This window comes from Convolutriloba macropyga, chromosome 9, assembly GCF_964194025.1.
Source record: "Convolutriloba macropyga chromosome 9, txConMacr16.3, whole genome shotgun sequence".
Taxonomy (NCBI): Eukaryota; Metazoa; Xenacoelomorpha; order Acoela; family Convolutidae; genus Convolutriloba; species Convolutriloba macropyga.
In genome coordinates this window covers 8,455,573-8,479,721 of record NC_134476.1, presented here as the reverse complement: position 1 = coordinate 8,479,721, position 24,149 = coordinate 8,455,573, and the positions used below count along the sequence as shown (strand labels likewise).

Genomic DNA, 24,149 nt, shown 5'->3' with positions numbered 1-24,149 from the left:
TGGTATGCTCTTCCAAGTCAACACCAAGTCTCAGTTCTCTAATCTTTTTTCTCTGCCAAACCACAGGAGATGCATTAGTGACTCCTCTTGGCTGTACCGGTTCAAGGTTGCCCTATCTGACCATCTGTTCCATCTTCTTTGTGACCTTGTCTTGAACAGGTAGAGACAATTTTCGGGCTTTGCAGAACATTGGCTGTGATCTCGGTATCAACTTCTCATGAACTTTTTAACCCTTTACAGCAGGTAAGTGTTTGGTTGTGATGTTGTTCACACCGTGCTTGAGTAGGAGGTCTCTAGCAAGTAGACCAAAGACCAAATTTTTCAACAGAATGCAAAACTTTATTGTTTTGTGTGTGTGTACACCTGCTTCCGTTCCACTCAACATCACAAGTATGTAATCCCAGAAGCGTCAAATGATGACCATCATAAGCTTCGAGATATCTTTTCTTGTCATCCAACTGAGATTTACTATCTTGAACAGTTCCTGAGATGTGTTGATTGGGCATGTATTTTTTGCCTCTTCGTCGAGTTCAGTTTGACAGTAGGCATCTGAGAAATCAATTGTGCCAAATTATGAGGCCCCATATAGATTGTGGAAGATGATCTCCATGTCTGGTATTGGTTAGACCTCATCCATAACCTTGCCACTGATATGCACTTCCAAGTCCGCACAAAGTCTCAGTTCCTCGCTATTTTTTCTCTGCCAAACCATAGGAGATGCCTTAGTGACTCCTCCTGGCTGTATGGATTCAGGGATGCCCTTTCTGACCATCTGTTCCAGCTTCCCTGTGACCTTGTCTTGAAGAGGTAGAGGCCTTTTTCGGGCTTTGCAGAACATTGGCTGTGATGTTGGTATCAACTTCGCACGAGCTTTTTAACCCTATACAGCAGGTAAGTGTTCAGTTGTGATGTTGTTCACACCGTGTTTGGGTAGGAGGTCTCTACCAAGTACATCAAATTCTTTAACCGATTGCACAACTGCTAGTTCTTTTGTGTATACCTGCTTCCGTTCTACTCAACATTTCAAGTAAGTAATCCCAAAAACGTTAAATGATGACCATCATAAGCTCCGAGATATCTTTTCTTGCCATCCAACTGAGGTTTACCATCTTGAACAGTCCTTGAAATGTGTTGACTGGGCATATATCTTTTGCTTCTTCATCAAGTTCAATTTGATAGTAGGCATCTGAGAAGTCATTTTTGCCAAAGTATGAGGACTCATGTAGGTTTCGGAAGATCTCCCCCATGCCTGGTATTGGGTTGTCCTCATCCATGACCATGCCATTGGTATGCTCTTCCAAGTCCACACCAAGTCTCAGTTCTCTAATCTTTTTTCTCTGCCAAACCACAGGAGATGCATTAGTGACTCCTCTTGGCTGTACCGATTCAAGGATGCCCTATCTGACCATCTGTTCCATCTTCGTTGTGACCTTGTCTTGAACAGGTAGAGACAATTTTCGGGCTTTGCAGAACATTGGCTGTGATCTCGGTATCAACTTCTCATGAGCTTTTTAACCCTTTACAGCAGGTAAGTGTTCGGTTGTGATGTTGTTCACACCGTGCTTGGGTAGGAGGTGTCTACCAATTAGATCAAACTCTTTAACCGACTGCACAACTGCTAGTTCTTTTGTGTGTACCTGCTTCCATTCCACTCAACATTTCAAGTAATTAATCCCAGAAGCGTTAAATGATGACCATCATAAGCTTCGAGATGTCTTTCCTTACCATCCAACTGAGGTTTACCAAGCTCAGTATATATTTTTGATGATATCACTGTGTCTACCTGCATTTTTCTTTCCAGTTATTTATTGAGATATATTCCCATGTCGCAGACATGCTAAAAATTTGTTCTTTAGTATAGAACATTCCCATCTTCGATTTTGGAGATGCTTGCTCTGAAGAAACATTTTTTTCTTCGCAAAAGTTATTCTGTTTATGGTACTTACCTGAAATTGGTTGGGGTTTGCTTCTACACCTTTTTGAGATGTGTTCCCCACCTTTTCACAGGTGTTGCATTTTTTTACTTAGCGCTGGACAGGGTCTACCAGAGTGTGGCTTACCTCCACACCTAGTGCACATGTTGTTGCTTTTATTAGCCGTAAATTTTTCATTTGGTTTTGAAAGGTCTGGTTTTACCAACAAACTGTCCTGAGGAATATCAATGTCACCCCAGAGTTGCCCGTCCATTTGTTCTTCACAGTAGGAGACAGCATCGTAGTATGACATTTTTTCACCCACTGGTACTATTTTGTCAATCAAAATCTGAATATCGTCAGTGCAAGTCAAATTGGCCATGTGGGCTCCATAGCAAGGACGGATTTCGTACCTAAAATTGTAAACACTAAGACTGCATTTTTTCAGATTTGAATTTAATCTAACCTTAGTTTAGCCTTAATAAGTACAAAAATACCCGATATATTTAGTTTGTGAACAACCTACCCCTCCCCCCAGGTTAGTGAGGGCATATATTATTCGCACCCTCTGCGACGCACGTGCCATATTTCAGATATTTGTTCACTATGTAATGGTGCGTGTTCCCTAACTGGCGAGGGGGGGGGGGGGGGGGTCCGGGGTCGGTCATAATGTAGTGGACGCGGGGGGGCCGCAAACAAATAAGATCCACATTACTTCATACCGATTTGATTGGGTCAAAGTCTGATGATAGATTTTATTGGTCAGAATTGGTCTGATGATAAGACATTCTGGCTTACAAGTGTATGCTCTGACGCTTTAGAAACAAGGATTCAGTGGTTCAATTTGCAAAAATCAACAATTCTGTCCCCCCCCCCCCCCCCCCAGTGTTTTTACGCCCCACAGTTACAATTTATATGTTGTTACTATTTTTACCTATGAAAACGAACAGCCACAACTTGAAGATTATTATATTAACAAGGCGGCTCGGTAATGTGCGATGGCACATAAGGTTCAGACCCCACCCATCCACAATTTTAGCATAATTGTCTACCAAATGAGGAACATATAGAAAAACCCAAAAATTATTTTTTGCGAATCCCAAAAAAGCCCAAGTCTTTTTCAAAAAATTCTGTATGAACGATAAGATAGCCTCCAAAGCAAATAACTCAGTGGAGTAAAAACTGATGCATTAGATTGCTGTAATATGTCAATATTAAGAAAGCGAGTCAAGACGAACAGCAAAATCAAACAACAACAACAACAAACATTAATTACATCAAAAAATTTATGTCCCTCTTAAAAACTAAATTTAATAACAAAGTCAACATACCGTCAGATAAACCTAAAACTAAACAAAAATAACTTATAAATCATCAGAAAACATATGCGACCAGTCCATAAAAAGGTTTAGTAACAATTATACAAAAAAGAACAAAAACAGTAAAGTAAAAAAAATTAACTTATTTTTTTGAAACAGTTAACTTCAAAGTTATAAATACCATTAGGAATCAATTAATATTACCACAAATTTACGATAACCACTGCTTCTATAGAAGGGCATTAGGACCTGTCCTTATTCATTTTTTTAATGCGGCTAAAAAGAACAACAAAGAACAAACAAAATTTCAATTGAAACTTGCCAGAAAACGCTGTCAAAACCGTCAAGCCAAATTTTGGCACTCAAAATATATTTGATTGCGCCTTCTTCAAACAACTATAATGTAGTACGTGGCCATTCATTAGTAAGACTAGGTAACAAGTAGACAAAAAAGCGAAGTGCTAAAGTATGTAATAATTTTAATTTTTTTTTTCGAAACGAAATTACATTCAATGTCATGAAAGGCATTAATTACAAAAAGAGCTATTTAAATAGGATCGTTTATTCATGAAAAAGAGACCTTCGAGACCTGTAATTATCCAGAATATTTCTTGCATCTACAAAATGAACGTCAAATATGACAAAAATCAAATTAGTTTACTTTTTTTTGTGAAAAACCGAAAAATCGGTGTCGAAGCCAGTAAGGTCATAACAAATTCTTTAAAAAAAAGATTTTGGGACACCAATACCTTTTATTCCCTTGACACCAATAATGTCATATTTGACCTGTAATTCACTTACGAGATTAGGTAACAAAAAGAAATATAAAAAGAACAAAATTGCGAAGTTAAAAAGTTTTTTTAATTTTGGAAAACGATTGTTTTCAAAGTCGTGAAAGCCATCAGCTATCTACTAATTTCAGAATATTGTTTCTTCTATTTTTCCATGAATAGCCAACAAAAGCGATCGCTATACAGGAAATTTCATACGACCGAAACGACAAAGTATAGATGACAGTTAGAGACAAAATTAAAAAATTCAATTGATTTCTTCAAGAAAGAGGCGTCGAGGCCGTTAAAATGACGATGTATATCTTTCAGGATTTTAATATGTTCAATTGTGCCTTATTATGAATGCTAACAAGGTGACATGAGAACTGTCAATAATGTGATAATGTGACAAAATTAGAAAACGCGAAAACCTGGCAAATATCAAAACAAATAAAAATCTGAAATCTTTTAGTATCAAAGCCAGAAAACAATAGTTTCAGGCTTAAAACTCCAACCCAAAATAAATGTTAAATCAGTAGAAAGAAGAAGCAGTCTTTCTTTGATGACACTAAGCTGGAAGTTGAATAAATTAAGAAAAAAAATAGAGGTAAAGTTAATTAAGCCATTATTCATTGAAAAGTCATTTTTTTTTAAAAAAAAAGAAACGACCATAAACTTTCAATTAAAAAACTAAATGCATTAGTTTGGAGCTGCTTAGCAAGCGAATTGGTTGGACCTATCACTCCTGGGCTTTGATTTGATATGTTCTGTTCTTTATTATTAAAAAAGTCTTTTTTTTTTAAAAAAAAAGACCGACTGATTACAACCGATTTTTTTTGGATTTTAAAAGTCCAAGAATGGTCCAAAACTAGCCCTGCTAATACTTATTGTCCGTTAGGAACAATTGATTTTTCAAATGTTGTAGATGTAGATAATTTGTTAGTTGAAAACTCAAAATAAATTCTGCATTTTTGATAATCAATGAGTAAAGTTAGCAAAAAACGGCAAAGTTTTAACTACACTGCACTCTCAGCGGACTCTGAAGTAGAAATAGCCCCCCTCTGAGTCCACAAAGATTGTATGAGGGTTTTTTGGGGTAGTACTGTCGGCAAATTTAATCAAAGTGGACTAAAGTAGCTTATTTCGTGCTGTTTTTGTTGAAAAAGGCTAAATTTTGAAATGTTTATCCAGATTTTTTGACCAAAAAAAATTAAATCAAAACAATCAACAATGCTTGTTCGTCTTCAAAATTAAAATCAACGACACTATTCTTAAAAATTATAACAATTTTTAGCAAAATTGACGAAAATTTAGGCAAAAATTCCGGTAAATGTGAATAAAAACAACGTGAATTCACTCTTTTTTTCTCAGAAGTTTAAACCTCGATAACTCCCTGTAGAAAACGAAAATTAAAAAAATCTTTTTAATTCCATATTCTACGCTGGACGAGCTGTCTAATGATACCAGTCTCAACTCTCTACGATGAATATATCGAGCGGCGAAAATTCACGGAACAAAAAAAAACCCATTTGAGTATATAGTTCCTCCCCCCTCAAGAGGGTCGGAACAATAACAATGCTGATTAATTTATTTAACATTTAGATTATGTAGATATCTAACCTTAGGGTTATAGTCTGAGTAATTTACATGTTTCAAAAAAAATATATAGCACGTTACTATGTAAGAAACAGCACGTGCGCCTGGGGGCGTAAAAATATAAGCCCAGTAAGCTGGGGGGGGGGGGGGGCAAAACGGAATAGATCCGGGGGGGGGGGGGTGGGCAAAACAGAATAGATCCCAGTTTTTAATGAGTTGTGATTGTAGTAAAATTTCTGATTTGAAGATCCTTGATGCCAATTTGATGTCATTAAGAGTGTTATGAGCTGAGTGTTATGAGTGTTATAAAAGCTGAGGAAATCTAATTAAAAGAATATTTTGACTACAGCCAAGTCTGAGTGACCATAAATATCAATTCTGCTATAGGAAACAGCAATACCATAATGGGGGCTATAATTTCATGGGGGGCTATAATGGGAAAGACCCGTTTTTTCCACCTCCTCACTTACAACTTACAAATTTTGTGTTGTGATGTAACACGGTACTATGTAAAAAAAGCACGCGCGGCTGATGGGCGTAAAATTATTTAACCACTTAGGGGAAAGCAGAATAGAGCAATATTTAAAATCAATATATCATTATAATAAGTTTATAATAAATTTAATATGAGCTATAACAAGTTTACGTGTATCCGAGAACTATTCCTAAAATTTCCAAAGTTCTAGTGATCAGACTTTCGAACGAATTGAGGTTTTATTATCTGCCTTGAGGAGCTTTGAATTTGACTTGAAGTATACGCCACAAGACTAAATCCGGATCTTTTCCGTTTGTGCCCCCAGCTTAGTGGGCGCATATTATTTGCGACCCCCAGACGCACGCGCCATATTCTTACATAATGATTTACTATGTAATGGCACGTGCTCTGTAACTGGGGGGCGCATAACGTATGTAAAATTTGTGAAAACCTACTTTTTCTCGCAAAATGTCGCAATAAAAATGGATACAACTTGAAATTCAAAAATCGGTCCTAAACAAGTTGTTAGCATCTATAATGGCTTGCATTTGAACACCATTTGGTGAATCGAATGTTGGTGGGACAAATTAAGGTGGATTTGAAAGTTGAGTAGGTAAAATAGTGATTTTCTGGGGGTGACCGAATTTATAAAAGTTAGTTATGATTCGGAATTTACCTCAACATGCTCAAACTTGATAGGGAGTTAGTGCATACCTTGAGGCAAGTTCCGCTGTTGTCAATTCCAGGGAATTTGTTTTAGAGATACCATGGGGGGAACTTTAGACTTCCAAATAAGGCTTAGATTCTTGAGTTCATAGTTTGACCGGTTGATTAATTGGTAGCGTCATGAGTCTGATACGGCTTTTGTGTTAGTTTGAATAGCTTAAGTAGAACTCAGCAATGTATAAAGAAGGCGTTCAGGTCATTCAATTGTTCTTTTAAAGTCATAACGAACTCTACGTAAGTGAGGACCATTTGTTGTCCATAGCAGCGGTTTGAACAAAGTTGTTGTTCACGCGTTGTAATACGTCGTGATTCGAGTAGTTGCCAAGAGGGAGTAAACCAACATGGTTGTTGTTGTGGCAGCAGAGCTATAGAAGGCTCCAAATAACTCTGACATCGTAGAGGAGTTCAACTTAAGTAATAAAAAAGAGAGAGAGAAGAGCTGTTGTGAAGTGAAGTTGGTCTTTCTTGATAGAAGAAAGACTTTTGTAAAGAATATCGAGAGCCAAGAACGAGAGATTCGTGAGGCTGATATCAGAGCAGATAACTTTACTTACTCAGTTTGATTTAGAGAGTTTGGGATCTTGTGATAAATTCCATTATCTTAATTTGAATTAATTTCTGTTGCTTAAAACCCAAATTGATTTATGCTTGATTCTGTTGATTTATACTATCAAATTATATCAATTTATCTTTGAGCAACCGAGTTGATTCTGAGCCGGAGACAGAGCAAGCCGGGGACACCGTGAGTAAACTTTGTAGAAAACCTTTCCACCAAAATAAACCTTTCAAGTTAGGATTTCGGGTGGTAGTGTCTCCCCGCCTATTAACCTAGTCTAAATACGAAATTCTACAGTGGCGCTCCTGGGTGGGCCGGTTCTCTTCGAGTACACTTACAATCAGTTGAGCACGGAGAGTAATCCGAGCTCCGTTCGTGACGAAGAAGTCCTGTGATCATAAGTAAGCAATGAACGAAAACGAAAGACAGCTTTTTGCGGAGGCTGTGGTCGTGGCTCAAAACCAGTTGGCGGTTAACAACAGAGCTGGCAGGCCCGAAAAGTTCCCGTCGGCGTTGTTTCCCGATTGGTTTTCATGGAAAGCCCACTTTTCATACCTCATGGACAAACATGGTTGGACGGATGAGCAGGCTCGAAGCACAATACCTACCCTTCTTGTTGGTTGGGCGATGCAGGAGTTTAATGCCATGCCCCGACACTATCGAGTTCAGGAGCAAGACCAACCCGCTCCCACTCTGGCAAGAATGATGACGTACTTGGACCCGAGGATGTCACCCTACAGGAATCCGAGGACAGCGAGAACAGAGTTCAAGAACTTGGCCCAGGGTGAGAAAGAGGATATTCGAGAGTTCTCCAGACGGGTGAGGTCGCTTGGGGAAATTGCCAATGCCACCATGAATGCAGCTACGAGGGATAACATGAACCGAGAGCAGTTCATCGATGGGCTGTTTGATCTAGAGATACAGGAATTGCTTCTGCGGGAGGACCCCAACACGTTCAATGATGCTGTTGATAGGGCCCTTAACATCGACGCAATCAGTCGAGGATCCAGAATGAGGCAGCGCAGGCGGTTGGCAACCACCAGGTACCTTCAACAGTCAGACCAATTCGTGGAAAGACATCATGTTCAAGCTGTGAGTGGACAAATGGAACCCGACATGATGAAGGTAGAAATGGACGAGATGAAGAAACAAGTAAAGAATCAGGCAGACATGATTAAAGGGATGTCCGAAATGATGACTAAATTTGTCAATTCGGTAATCCCCGGACCACCGAAAGAAACAACAGGAGATCAGGACGGAAATCCGCGCCGATTGTTCAACCCGTACCCCGAAACCAGCCGCTACGGCCAGAACTTTGGCAGCACCGATAGGAAGCAGTCTGGGACCTTAAAGCAAGGAGTCCGCTGCTACAATTGCTCTAAGATGGGACACTACGCGCGGGAATGCAACGAACCAAAACAGAACCATTTAAACTAAGACGGGCCGGGAGTCTCCAAGGATTTAGGAAAGAAGGTTTCATCCCGGCCGAAAACAAGCAAGATTCAACTAATAACCGTGACACTTTAAACGATATAGAAGCAGTCAACAAACTACCGGAACCACGGTTTCTCAAACCCAAAGTTGCAGTGAAGGGGGAACCAGACAAACGAACTGGAAGTATTACAGTTACGGGGGAGGTAAATGGGACTCCAATAGAGATTTTGGTGGACACAGGAGCTTCAACCAATATGATAAGATCTTCCACATTTGACCAACTTAAGGAACCGCGAAAACTGATGCGGTACCGTGGACTACTGGAGGCAGCTGACGGTCGGTATGTAAACGTTACAGGATCAGCAACAATTCATCTCAAAATGGGTGGTATTGATGACGAGTGTGAAGTCCTTATAATTGACGGACTCAAAACGGAAATGATTCTCGGACTCAGGGATCTTCAAAAGCATAATTGTGTAATCGATTTGCAGACCAACCAATTGTGGACAGCCCCAGTGGAGTCAGCTATAATACCGTTGAACAGCGGAACATTGTGGGGAACTTCGCAGAATGGTAACACGAAGCCGACACATGAAGCCGAAACGAGAGAAGCGGTCCATCAGATCCTGGAAAAAGTTGGCAAGGAAGACCAAGTAGAGGTTATGGTGGCCTCTGGGAGTATCTACGATGAGGATGGTGAGCATGACGACAACTTAGGACCTAACAGAGAAGAGGAAGAGGAGACCTTAGCTGAAGGGGCGATTAGAGGCCAACAAAACTTATGTCTAAATTCAGGGGATGAGGTCAAGATGCAAGCTGGTGAAGATGTTGTTCCTCTAAATTCACCTGAACAGGAAGCCGCGCAAATTTTGAAGAAATGTGCCCCGGAAGCACGAGGAGATCACTGGATAGCACTGCGGGACCTTGTCATCAAATACAGAGACGTGTTTGCCTTGGATGATTCCGAGCTGGGACCTACCGCCGTGGTCGAGCATCGGATTGAAACGGGTAGCAGTAAGCCTATCAAGGTACCGCCACACCGAATCTCACCAGCTAGGATACCAATCATCCGGGAAGAAATTCGAAAAATGTTAGCGAGAGGGGTGATACAGCCATCAAGAAGTCCGTATAGTGCGCCAATCGTACTACAGAAGAAGAAAGACGGGAGCTGGAGGTTCTGTGTGGATTATAGGAAACTGAATGATGTCACTGTGAAAGATGCCTATCCGATGCCTAACCAAGCCCAAGTGTTTGACGCTCTGAGAGGAAATGCATTTTTCTCTTCTGTGGATCTAGCAAGTGGATATTGGCAAGTTCCTGTAGCCGCCGAACATAGACATAAGACCGCTTTTGTTACCCCAGACGGAGGTCTCTATGAGTACGTCCGAATGCCCTTTGGCCTGTCAAATGCGCCCGCAACCTTCCAACGACTTATGAACGAGCTATTTCAGCAGGGTCTCTACCAAACTAATCTCATCTTTCTGGACGATGTCCTCACCTATAGCAAGACGGCAGAAGATCACTTGAAGCATCTCGAAGAAGTGTTCGTGACGTTACGTAATGCAAATTTAAAATTGAAGCCGAAGAAGTGTCAGCTTTTCCAGAGACAGGTGGTGTACCTAGGTCACGTCATCGGAGTAGATGGAACGTCCCCCGACCCCGAGAAGACGTCAAAAGTTAAGGAATGGCCCGTTCCCAAGACAGTGAGAGATGTCCGGTCCTTTATTGGATTTGCTAACTACTATCGAAGATTCGTCAAGAACTTTGCAAGCATCGCCAAACCCTTGCATGATTTGACTAAGAAGAGTGCACGATTTGAGTGGACCCCAGCTCAGCAAGCATCTTTTGACCAGTTGAGATTAGAGCTGGTGACTGCCCCCGTTCTCCAGTACCCAGACTATTCAGGTTCATTCATTGTAGACACTGACGCCAGTAATGTTAGCATTGGGGCAGTACTTTCCAACGAAATCAATGGAGTGGATCGACCCCTGGTGTTTTCGTCACGAGTGTTAAGCAGGACAGAGATGATGTACTCGACCACCAAAAGAGAGGCTTTGGCGGTAATACAGGCCCTGAAGTGGTACCGACCATATCTGTTGGGCGTTCCATTCGTCCTAAGAACTGACCACGCCAGCTTGCGTTGGATGTTTCGACAGGACGCGGATGGGATGACTTTCCGGATGATTCAGAAGCTTCAGGAATTTGACTTCATGTTTGTGCACAGAGCAAGCAATCAACATGGCAATGCTGACGGTTTATCAAGACGCACGTCAGAAGAACCAGACTGGGCTCCCGGGGAGAGAGAAGAATTGACTGGTAGTTGTCCTGAGCCTGTTTCCCTAGAAGTGGCTTTGGCAAGAACCCGAGAATCCTGTGGAATGATCCGAGAAGAAGTGGGAGGAGGCGCCGACTCGGAGGAAGATGCACTGGATGGTCAAGCAATAGTTTGGAGTAGAGAGACGCTTGATGTAGAGAAAATGCAGCAGGAGGACGAAGCTATTAGCAGAGTTTTCCTGTGGCTCCCCTATAATCCGGGAGGAGATCTTGAGAGTTTTGGTTCCAACTTAGTGACGCGAGAAGAAGCAGTGCAGCATGGGCCCGAAGTATTGGCATATTGGTCTAGATGGAACGAACTCACCGTGAGGAGAGGCATCCTCTACCGGCGATGGTATTGCTGGGACGGAAAACCCCCAATACTTCAAATCGTTGTTCCCGTAGTGGGCCGGAAGGAAATTCTTGATCAGTTGCACGCATCCCCAGTCAGTGGGGGGCACTTTGCTGTAGAGAAGACGTTAAGGAGAATCCGCCAACGTTTCTGGTGGCCACACATGAGACAAGATGTTGAAAAGAAGCTAGCTTGGTGTCTGCCGTGTGCAGCTAGGACTACAGCTGGGAGAAAGAGGATTGGAGGACTTGTGCCATTTAAAGTTGGGATACGATTCCACACGGTTGCAGCAGATATCTTGGGTCCAGTTACGATGGCCAACGAAACGCGAGCCAAGCACATATTAGTCATGACAGATTTGTTCACGAAGTATGTGGTCAGTGTCCCATTGAAGGGTACTGAAGCACCCGATGTAGCAAAGGAGATTGTGGAAAGTTGGATTTTGCGATTTGGTGTACCCGACGTACTTCACACGGATCAGGGAAAGAACTTTGGGAGTGAGCTCATGCTGGAGGTCTGCAGGCTGTTGAAAATTGATAAAACTAGGACCTCACCATATCACCCTCAAGGCAACGGGCAAGTGGAGAGGCACAATCGGGTGATTGCCGATGTCATCTCGAAGTATTGTGCGGACAACCCGCGAACATGGGATAAACTGTTACCCTATTTAAGTTTTATTTACAACACCACAATTCACAGGACTACACAAGCAACTCCTTACAGCCTTGTGTATGGACAGGAGTGCCAGTACCCCATAGACTTATTCTATCCAAAGCCCCACGACGAAGAACTTACAAGAGACAGCTTTGCGGAGGATTTGTCACGCTTATTCAGAGAGGCTCATGCATCCGCTAGGGAATCTCTAGGAGTAAACCAGAGGAGGCAGAAGGATCAATACCACAAGAAAGTCTATGGGAAACCATATGAAAAGCAGGACAAAGTGTGGGTTTACTCAAAGCATAAAGCAAAATCTCGGAAGTTCTTCCTACCGTGGGAGGGTCCTTACGTAGTTTTAGAACGAACATCGGAGGTTAATTACAAAGTAGCGAAACCAAGTCAAATGGCAAAATGGAGGATACTACACTACAATATGCTCAAACCGTACCTGGAGGAAGGCGATGCTTGGAGCCCAAAGGAAAAGAAGAGGACTACGGCTCCCAGGTCCGAAGGGTTTCTTGAACATCCAGGCGTAGATCAAGACGAGTGGGAAGAGGAGGGATTCGATCTACGCCCAACAGAGCAGAATGCCAGGATGCGACGCCTTGTACAGAGAAGGGAACGAAATGAAGGGGTTGAGGAGGACGTGCCGAATTTGGAGGAACTGTTTCACGAGCAAGTTGTAACGGAACCAGCCAGGGTACCGGAGGAAATTCCAACTGATGGGGCAGGCTGGAAGCGCCAGTAACTGCTGACGATGCACGAGTAGAGTCACCTCTTCGTGAACCAGGGCAACTAGCCCAAGCCCAGCCATCGGGTGTTCCTGAACCTAGGGAGGTAACAGTAGTCTCTCAAGATACGGGACCTGCAAGACGACCCAGACGAGAGATCCGCCCAGTCATTCGGCTGGGTATTGACGAATAACTAATAGCAATGGGAGGAGGCACTACCACCTACTAACAACTTAACGCAACACTTTTTAGTTATCGACCCCAACTAACGACAGGCTGTTTAGGATTCATTCAACTGGACAATGCTGACTTTCAACCTCATTCTGATTTCAATTGCGGTGATGGGACCGATGGAAGCAATGAAGCTGGACGGTATCTCTTTCAATCATACGGCAGGAGCGGCTTTCACCACGGAGACGCCAGTAATCATAGCTAGTGCCATGGAGTCGACTTGGGTGTCCATCCCTTTTCCTATTCTTCCGGGTATCAACAAGACCCACCTAGACGTTGCCTTTCAAGAATTTCAATTCAAGTTTGCGAAACGCTGGAACGGTTACTACAAACAACGAATCTGTGGAAACAAGGAACTGACGCAGAGCTATATCAATGTCACTTACATAGCACTCAAGGGTATAGAATACGAAGTGGACGACATTGCTCGAGTGCTAGCAGAAATGAAGATACGGGCCGAAACGTTCATCAATGGTTCTTTACACATTCACAGTAGGGAGCGACGATGGGTGAAACCACTGTTGATTGGAGCCGCGGCCGCCATCGTTCTGGCTCCGGTTCTCAAGCAGGGATTCTGTCACTACTTCTCATTCTTTGGATTTTGTGGAGGAAGGCAAGCAATTGACGAGTTAGGACGGGAGGCAGAGTTTCTTGACAAAGCTGTCAGGACGATAACTTTGGAAACCGGGGAGCGGATTCATTTGCTTGGGCATTCACTTAACAAGACCCAGAACCAGTTGAAAATGGTTTCTCACGATGCGAATGCGAACTTCCAAATGATCCGGGATGCGATGAATCGGTTGTTGGAGGAAACCGACGGAGCTTTGGATGGCCAGCGGCTATGCGTCAGTTCGAAACATCACGATGTCTACCAGGAGGCTTCACGATTTTCAACGGCCATGCTAAATTACTCGCAAGCTTTGAACGCACTGCGGGAGGAACTTATTGCTTTCAAAATCGGGTTGCACAACTTTGGATACATTTTGGATGATGCGTTGTCTTCATTGACAAGGGGACTAATTCCAGCTACCCTAATTCCCCCAGAAGTATTGCAGAAGGTCCTTGATGGTTTGAAACTAGACAGGATGCGGGAAGCCATACCTCGATCCGAGCTGATGACCTACTACGGATTTGAGCTAGTGGATTCTACAGTGATAACGACCACGGGGATTAACGTACTCGTAAATATCCCTCTTCATCACACTAGCGGATTGTACCATGTCTATCGAGCTGTGGCGTTGCCCCAACCTATTGACGATGGAGTTACGGCAACCCAATATTTGTTCCGAAAGTCTCACCTTTTAGTTTCGGAGAGAAGAGACCATTTCGCTGAAGTGTCGGAAGAGAAAATTAATTCGCACTGTGTAGGAACTAACCGTCTGAAGTTGTGTCTGAAACCATTCTCAATGTCCCGAACGAGTGAAGCCACTTGTCTATCCAGCTTGTTTTTTGACTTACCTGCCGCCGCCCTGAAGCTGTGCCCGCAGGAAGTTGTTGTACTACCAGAGGAGCCAACAGCGGACTACTTAGACGATTCGACTTACTTGGTTACAGCGAGGTCTTCTGCCTACAAGTTCTTCAGTTTTACTCATGGGTTGAAGCAAACTGGTTACCCAGTTCCTGGATGTCGTAGCTGTTTGCTCCGGCCACCTTGCGATGGACGATTTGAGAACCCCAGTGGAACTCTAATTCTGTACCCGGACCCCAGGACATGTCAGTACAGCAGCGGAATGATGATCAATATCCAGCAACATCCTTTGCTGCGCACCCTATTTGCTACGCTAAGGAAAGTGGAATCCGAAAGAGTAGGAGCAGAGATCCCCAATGCTTTTCGTGATCAGGCTCATGGAGAAATGCTAGAGGTTCTAAGACTTAACCTGATCGAATTGCCCGAAGAGACTGTGGACGAGGAAAGTATGGAGCGGATCTCTCGTCCTTTTGCCGAAGGAATTATTAACCAACACATGCCTTTTCATTGGAGTGCATATCATAGCCGACCAGCCAATGTTGTGGTGTGGTTCTTATTAGCCATAGTCCTGTTCTTCATGGCATACCTTTTCTATCGATCTTGTATGAAGAACCCCGCCCCGCTGTATAAGAGACTTTTCCGACAACAAAGGAACCGCTTTCCGTGGTCGAGGATACCCCGAGATGACAGTACTGACTTTTCATCGAGACCTGGCACCGGTCAACCTGGCTTTTCACCACCTCTTGGAGCTCCACCCAGCTTCAACTCGATTTTCGAACTGAATGAGGCGGCTATCTCGCCGGCGTCGATGTCGGAGACCCCAAGACGTGACACAAGCACGGGAATGGGCATGAGAGTGAAGAGAGTGTCGCTACCCCAGGAGAGGTCTTTCTCACCTGGTGAACAATTGCGTGGTGGGGAGTTATGAGAAGCAACCGGTTCCTGTACTAGTGGATAATACTCAGACTTAAGCTTGTATACTTTGACCTTGATCACTCTGACTTCGACTTCTTATGTGGTAGGCCTTAATCACCCTTTCATTCTAGTGTTTAATTAGAGTATTACTTGTTACTTTCATTGTATATAGATAAAAAGAATTGAAGCGCCAGACTAGAACAACCCCCCCACCAATGCAGTAATTGATATCAATTGTTTTAGGGAGTATGCAGGGTAACTCCAATGGGTTTTTACAACCCCCCCTTTAACTTCTAGGCGGAATGGGTATAAGACTGCGCTTCATTGTAAATATATTTTTTTATGTAGTGTTACTTGTATATACGAGATCTATATGATCTTATTTGAAAATCCCAAACTCTCGAAAACTGATCGATGGATAAAAGGGAGAAAAACTAAAATATTTTAAGTATATAAGATACGTAAGCATCGGTAAGGCTACAAGAGTAAAGGAAGAAGTAAGTATGGATTAGAGGGTTGAAATATAGGGGGAGGCGAGCAAGGATTATTCCCTTTGGGGAACACAACTCGTGGTCTCAGATCATCTAGTAAGCTTATGACATCCCACGAGCTATTCAACTGACCCGAATTAAATAGGCCTTCGACCAAGCTGAGAAATTCGTAAGTCTCGTATGTGCTGAACATTAAGCTATCAATTGAGTCAGGGTCAATAACAATAGTAAACTCGTAATAATTTGTGGGACTTTCCTGAATTTGAATATTAGAAAATCCCTCCCCAACCAAAGTTTCTAACGCCGGAATGTAATAGTTGGTGTCGGTCATTTGTATTTGTTTTGCTGTGATAAGATATAAGGTGTTGTTTACAATGAAAGCTTTGGAACAATGAGATATTTAAACAGTAGAAGTCAAAATAAGCACGCGTTGGTTGTACAAAGAAGTGATTTCTGTTCATTTTTTTGCTGTTGAAAACTAATGAGCTCTATTCAGCTTTGAGTTGATTGTTCTGCAAGCAATTACTAAAGACTAATGAGATTCAAGAAGAACGAAACTGGTGTAAGTGACCGAGGAGAGGATAAACTGTGTGGAGAATGAGAAAATCAGAAAGTAGACAATTCATTTTGGTTCTCTTTATCGTAACGCTAAGTTCAGTAACTTAGGCTTCAGAAAGTTGAAGAGTGAAATTATAACAGCCAACGCCCGTTCGTGATGGATCTAACAATGTACCCGGTGATCCCCGAATACCATCCGGATGAGTTCGAGGATGAGGAGAAATGGGTGTGGGAGTCCTTTATGTTGGGACTGAGGTTACGAATCAAAATGATCCGTGTGTCCTTCCACTATCTGATAGTGGAGTTGAGGGAAGACGGTGGATTTGTCCTTCTGGAGGAGGGGAGTGGCCCATGGCACGAGCTGAGGGGCTTCCTATCGAAGGATTGGTCGGCCAATTCCGGTGAGATTGCAGAGGAGGGCGATGGAGCTAGTTCCTTCCATCCAAGTGTTGGCTCAGAGAGTATCGATTTGCTGAGGGTGGGGTCTACCGACAGGCTTACCAGCTACTCCTCCTACTTCGAAGAGCTATCGACGGAGTCGGAGAGTGGAGGAGTTTTTGAACTAGAGTCTATTTCCAGCGAAGATGACTGCGTTTTTGTCAGCTAAAGTTTCACGATTGGTGGAAAAGAGGCTGATTTGATACTAAATTCTATAGTATATTATTATTAAAATCAAATTAAAGCGAATGGGACAGGGGGTCAAGGTAGTATGAGTATAGTGAGTAGTCTTTTTCTAAGTTTAGCAATTATTCGGGAGAATAATAGTCTAGAAGGGAGGAGTGTAAAATTTGTGAAAACCTACTTTTTCTCGCAAAATGTCGCAATAAAAATGGATACAACTTGAAATTCAAAAATCGGTCCTAAACAAGTTGTTAGCATCTATAATGGCTTGCATTTGAACACCATTTGGTGAATCGAATGTTGGTGGGACAAATTAAGGTGGATTTGAAAGTTGAGTAGGTAAAATAGTGATTTTCTGGGGGTGACCGAATTTATAAAAGTTAGTTATGATTCGGAATTTACCTCAACATGCTCAAACTTGATAGGGAGTTAGTGCATACCTTGAGGCAAGTTCCGCTGTTGTCAATTCCAGGGAATTTGTTTTAGAGATACCATGGGGGGAACTTTAGACTTCCAAATAAGGCTTAGATTCTTGAGTTCATAGTTTGACCGGTTGATTAATTGGTAGCGTCATGAGTCTGATACGGCTTTTGTGTTAGTTTGAATAGCTTAAGTAGAAGTCAGCAATGTATAAAGAAGGCGTTCAGGTCATTCAATTGTTCTTTTAAAGTCATAACGAACTCTACGTAAGTGAGGACCATTTGTTGTCCATAGCAGCGGTTTGAACAAAGTTGTTGTTCACGCGTTGTAATACGTCGTGATTCGAGTAGTTGCCAAGAGGGAGTAAACCAACATGGTTGTTGTTGTGGCAGCAGAGCTATAGAAGGCTCCAAATAACTCTGACATCGTAGAGGAGTTCAACTTAAGTAATAAAAAAGAGAGAGAGAAGAGCTGTTGTGAAGTGAAGTTGGTCTTTCTTGATAGAAGAAAGACTTTTGTAAAGAATATCGAGAGCCAAGAACGAGAGATTCGTGAGGCTGATATCAGAGCAGATAACTTTACTTACTCAGTTTGATTTAGAGAGTTTGGGATCTTGTGATAAATTCCATTATCTTAATTTGAATTAATTTCTGTTGCTTAAAACCCAAATTGATTTATGCTTGATTCTGTTGATTTATACTATCAAATTATATCAATTTATCTTTGAGCAACCGAGTTGATTCTGAGCCGGAGACAGAGCAAGCCGGGGACACCGTGAGTAAACTTTGTAGAAAACCTTTCCACCAAAATAAACCTTTCAAGTTAGGATTTCGGGTGGTAGTGTCTCCCCGCCTATTAACCTAGTCTAAATACGAAATTCTACAACGTACTTGGGGGGGGGGGGCACAAACGGAAAAGATCCCTAAATCCATTAAGCAACTCCGTTGATAAGATTAGATCTGACTCACATGAAACGGGAGTCATGACACTTTTTGTGAAATGAACCGCTGGTAATTATGTGCTATGAAGTAAAAAAAATAGCGATTGCGCCGGGAGGCATGAAAATTATATGTCCACTATACTGGTGGGTGGGTGGGCGCGGGGGAGGGGGGATAGATCCTAGTATGCTGACTGAAAATAGTCTCAGTTATTTAGTTATTCTTCTTACTATCTCTCCAATGAAAGATGGGATCTATTCTCCCCCCCCAGTGTTTTTACGCCCCTCAGTTACAATTTATATGTTGTTATATAGCACGTTGCTATGTTAAAAAAATAGCACGTGCGCCTCGGGGGGGGGGGGCGAAAAAAATATATACCCACTAAGCTGGAGGGGGGGTGGGGGGGGGCAAAACAGAATAGATCCAAAAGATGACGGATCTTTACCACCCTCACCCCCTCACCCCCCCCCCCCCTCCGACTCAGGGGTGCATATTATTTGCAGCACCGTGCCATATCATCGCATAGTGATTCACAGTGTATTGTATTTGTGTCAGAAATGGGAGGGCACTGACCAGTGAGGTTCTGCTGTGTCTTCCCCCTTGTTTTATGATGGGAAAGTACCAGTAGAGATTCTACCTTATGGTCGAAATAACAAAGCGTGCAATTTTAAGCAATTTTATTTTAAATAGACTGAAAAAACGGATGTATTGTGTTCCCCCCCTCCCCCCCGTTACAAATTATATGTTGTTATATAGCACGTTACTATGTAACAAAATAGCACGTGCGCCTGGGCGTCATAAAAGATTTATGCCCTCTAAGCTGGGGGGCCGAAACAGAATAGATCCGAAAAAAACATATGATGAAAAAGTTTTTGTCCACTCACCTAATGACCACTGAACCAGTTAATTCTGTCACTACAGTCCAATCACCCCATTCTGATTCTTCTCTCTTCTGGTTAATCTTACAGAACCCTGAGAAACGCTTCCAGACTTAAATGAAAGAGCCCCAGCTTGACGTTCATACAACTCTCAGTATTCGTATTAGAAGCTATTTGCACCCCCCCCCCCCCCCCAGTGCACGGATCATATTTTTACATCATGATTTAATCCTACGCGATTGGCACTTAGGGGTGCATAACGTGCTGGGGCATAACTGAAAAAGATATGTTGTCTCTATGTCATGGTTTTATGATAATGTATTATCTCTTTGTAATTCACAATGATCATGAAAGTTGTGCCAGGTTCCCTAAACGGAGAACACTAAGAGACATCATTAAATGATACCTTATAATGTTTTTGTTTTGGTATGTAGTAAAAATCACCTTTGATCCACACGTATGCCTCAAGTCATAAGTTTTTTAGTATTGATCTGTTGCGTTATTAAGTATCGTAGCAACAAACACAACCCTGGACGAGGTGCCCGACTTAAGTCACCTCAGATCACACCGTCTGCACCAAAATCTGCTATGATCAGGCAGACTTAAATTGCGTACTGGGGTGCCAGACCAACTTCAGTCGCGAATGGGGGTTGCAGACCAACTTGAGTCGCGTACTGGTGGTGCCAGACCAATATAAGTTGCGCTCTGGGGTTGCCAGACCCACCGGTCGCGTACTGGAATAACCCTACTAACACTTTTAACTTTGAAGTAGCAGTGATGATTGGTATAATTTATTATTTTCAGAAAAAAAAGAAAAAAGTGGTCTTTTTTATAGATGGTTTTTGCGTTCTTCATTAAAAAATATAAGTTCTAAACAAAACAATTCAGCTCAACATCAATTAACAAAATTTAGTCTTTAGCGTGGTGTTTCATATTAAACAATAAAATTGGGCAGTGCTCTTCATACAACTGTTCCCTCGTAGGTTAATTATCTCCTTTTTCTCCGGGGAACTGGGCAGTTTTTCGGTTGTCCACTGGTCCTCTTAGTTCTCAGCAGACTTTTCAAACTCTGCAAACTTTTCAGATCGGAACGTAAAGAGTTTGGAAAGGGCTCTGTTCAATCTATCCGGATCATACCACAAAACTATTCAAAGCCCCAGACTACGCTATGATGAGACTATCCGGACTCTGGGCGGGGCTCAAATTAGACTGTCCAGACCGTAAGTAGTGCCCTGATCAGACCGCGCAGACTCTGGATGACATCCTGGTCAGATTTTTCAGACCGTAGAGAGTGCCGCCAGACTCTATGGAGCTGTCGCAGTTTACCAACCACCCGTGCGTGAGCGAAATCGGTCTGATCAGGGCACTTCATTCTGGGAAATATGCGAGAACATTTTTTCCGTGTTTGCCAGAATTGCCTCATCTTGAAAACAAACCTTTAACTTCCAAAATAATTCCTCGTCGTCTGAAATAATCTTCTGAAGCAATCTTTGATCTCGTAAAACAATTCTTCAATTTCCAATGCCATCATCCACATCCGAATTAATTTTTAACCTTTGCGAAAAACTCTTTGCAAAACAGTCCTGCAAAACAGTCCACATCATTCAAATCAATATTGCATCTTCCTAAACGATTCTCCTTTAACCATAAAATCATTAATTTGGCAAACTTATCTTTCATCTCTTTTTTGCAAACAACCCTTCTTCTTACAATACATTCTTTCATTTTACAAAACTGTCCTTCATCATATAAAACAATGCTGCCTCTTTTATAATAGTCTGTCATCTTCGAAAACATCCTTCGTTTCACAAAGTTCTCATCGTTTTGAAACAATATCCTTCGTCATTCAACACAACATCTTTTCTTCCGAAACAGTCCTCCTCGGTTTTGGAAAAAAAAACTATTATCCTGCAAAACAATTGTTCATCTGAATGCAAAATCTGAACTGTTTTCGCACAAAAATTGTTATTGAAGGGCTCCCATGGCAAATAATAATAATAATAATAATAATAATAATAATAATAATAATAATAATAATAATAATAATAATAATAATAATAATAATAATAATAATAATAATGATAATAATAATAATAATAATAATAATAATAAAAATAATAATAATAATAATAATAATAATAATAATAATAATAATAATAATAATAATAATAATAATAATAATAATAATAATAATAATAATAATAATAATAATAATAATAATAATAGTAATAATAATAATAATAATAATAATAATAATAATAATAATAATAATAATAATAATAATAATAATAATATTAATAATAATAATAATAATAATAATAATAATAATAATAATAATAATAATAATAATAATAATAATAATTGCAAGCCATTGCTACTAATTATGAACAAGTGAGAATAAAGGTACTGTATTTTACACAACAAGAAAATATATGATGACATCTGGATTGCGCTATCCAAAATAGCTCAAATTTTCTTTTTCATGATACATAAAATCAATTCTTCAGTTCTCTTATATGGCAACATATGCTCAAATACGGCAATAAAAGCGTAAGAGAATCAAATTGGAATCAGTTTCTCCTATCAATCCTGAAGGGATTTGTTTATTAAATATACTTGCCTTTTATTTTTGCCAATTCATACTTGATAATGGTTTGTAAAGCTATCTGCGGCAATCTGTTCAATTGATTTTTAATGTAATACTGAGAATTTTTTGTGTGAACTAATGGCAGACTACTCAACCTGAAAAAAAGTAGATTTTTTAGTAGACTACTACTGAAAAAAGTAGTAGTACTTTTTCAATAGCAGAAAGTTTTTCCATAGAGTTAGTCAGAACCATAACTGAGGCTGTCTGATCGTCAGACGTCAATGCTCATAGAAAGACGAAAAAAAAAATGTTATGATAACAATTCTGAAATGAAATAAATTTTTTGTGGGCCAACTTTAGCTATTTTATAAGTGGAAGTTCTTTTGTTTTTTATTTATCTTTCTGTTAAGTTCTGAGTCTGTGGTGGATGGTCTGGTATCAACATACTGGTTTAATAGATGCGTTTTTAAATTCAGTTCGAATAATAAAAATTTTCTCAACTTTAAAAACAACAAAAGTGATTAAAAAACTACACACAAATAGCGCTTAAAACCCCATAAACAGAACATTTTTAAAAAATAATTTGCTTCGGTTTTGAAGCTTTAATAGTCGTTTTTCATAAATATTTTAGTTGTTTTTGGCCTGAACATATAATTTTCCGTTTTCAGGTTTTTAAAATTTGCAATATCGAACCAATATTCTTGCAAAATTTTTCATCCTGAGAGTTTTTTAAATAGTGCGCCTGAAACCACTTTATCAGCTCTAAATTTCCAGAATTTTTAAGAGCAGTACTAAATATGTTCAATTTCAACTAATTTCGCGCAACTCTTCAACACGATCAAAACTCTTTCAAAAATGTTACAAGAGACTGACAGGAAGCTTGCAGTTTTTGAATAGTCTCTTGCAAACTACTTGCAAGGTCTGAATTGCTTCATCACTATAACACGCAACAATTGCATTACGAACCAGCTCCCAGCTTTTAATCAATTTTTCGCTAATTTGAGGATTTTGTTGGAATTAAAGGAAAAGGACATGGTATAATTACCAATTATTATAGCCGTTCTTTTTTGTTGTCATATCCCACTTTAATAAAAGCCACTATATAAGGCCATTTCTGCGAGTATTTAGATATTTTTTTGTGGAATTGAAGAGGTAAAATAGACAAGATGGACTACTTTCTTTAAAAGGGGGGCGCAGACCCAATGAAAAAACACTAAAACGCTCGATCTAATTTGTTATAATGGGGGTTATGTGACGCTATTATGAACAGGGGCAATAACTGTCGTTCAAAATCCTGAAGCGTTTCTGAGAAACCCGGGTTCTCATCATCGGTAATCTCTTTATCCTCTTCGTTCTCTCTACATTGAGGCACGAACTCTCGTTTCATTCCCACATAAACACAATTCTCTTGTACCTCTAACTTAGTCCCGTTTCTAAATCTGTCCGCTTCGTTTAACTGGCAATTTCCACCATAACAAATGTTGACAGATTTGCAAGCTGGAATTGCGACACATTTTTGACAGCATTCACTTTGGGAATGGACTTTCATTTCACCAACAAGTGTCGCGTTTGAAAGGCTACGGTCATAATGTTTTTCTTCGAACGCAACAAATCTAAACAATACAAACAGGACATTGATTTTAGAGAAGTACAAAGTGATAATATCAAATTTACAAAATTGCAACAGTATTTGATAAATTTGTGACTCTAAACCTATCTTTTTTTGTTGTTTCTAGACAAAATGCGAATACTGCTTGTGATTTTTTGTGCGTACCTTCAAATTTGACAATTTCGTGGCGTTTAAAGCACAGAACCAAAATAGTAAAATAAGCGCAGCTGATGAAAATCAACACACCTTTCGTATAGAATAGACAATTCCGAAACTTTTTTGGTGTTCACGAGAGTGAATGAGCGCTGAATTGTTTGAGCTTTTTTTTTAGAATTTTTTAAGCTCATTTTAATTCTGTCTTAAAATATCAGCTCTTTTAGCTCATTTTTTTTCTGTCGAATGAACTCTGTGCAACAAATGATCGCTTTTTTTGCAGTTCTTTTTTCACTTTGGAAGTTTTTTAAGGCAATCCATTGATTGTAAATGACAGCTTTTTGTTTTTGTTGCGAAACGAAAGAAAATCAACACCTGCCCAAGACTTGTCCGGACTTGCTCAAGATTTGTCAAGTCATGGACAATACTTGATTCAAG

At 40.7% G+C, this 24,149-nt stretch overlaps 1 protein-coding gene across 1 annotated transcript; it reads right to left on the bottom strand.

Annotated features, from left to right (window-relative positions):
• Positions 1-622: 622 nt before the first annotated feature.
• On the bottom strand, positions 623-23,498 carry LOC142346109 (uncharacterized). Its single transcript, XM_075398612.1, has 4 exons — positions 23,264-23,498; positions 19,369-19,456; positions 2,137-2,326; positions 623-841 (listed from the first exon to the last, which is right to left on the bottom strand). Exons 1-4 carry the CDS (start codon positions 23,496-23,498, stop codon positions 623-625), a joined length of 732 nt encoding a protein of 243 aa, XP_075254727.1.
• Positions 23,499-24,149: the final 651 nt, after the last annotated feature.

Bases quoted from the DNA above. Each gene is read 5' to 3' on its own strand.
- LOC142346109 (XM_075398612.1), bottom strand. From the start codon at position 23,498: ATGAAAGTCCATTCCCAAAGTGAATGCTGTCAAAAATGTGTCGCAATT. The intron at 19,457-23,263 runs GTTTCTCAGAAA...AGCGTTTCTCAG, and splicing joins TACCGATGATGAGAACCCGG to GGTTCTGTAAGATTAACCAG. The intron at 842-2,136 runs GTAAAACCAGAC...CCAACATCACAG, and splicing joins TTCCTCAGGACAGTTTGTTG to CCAATGTTCTGCAAAGCCCG.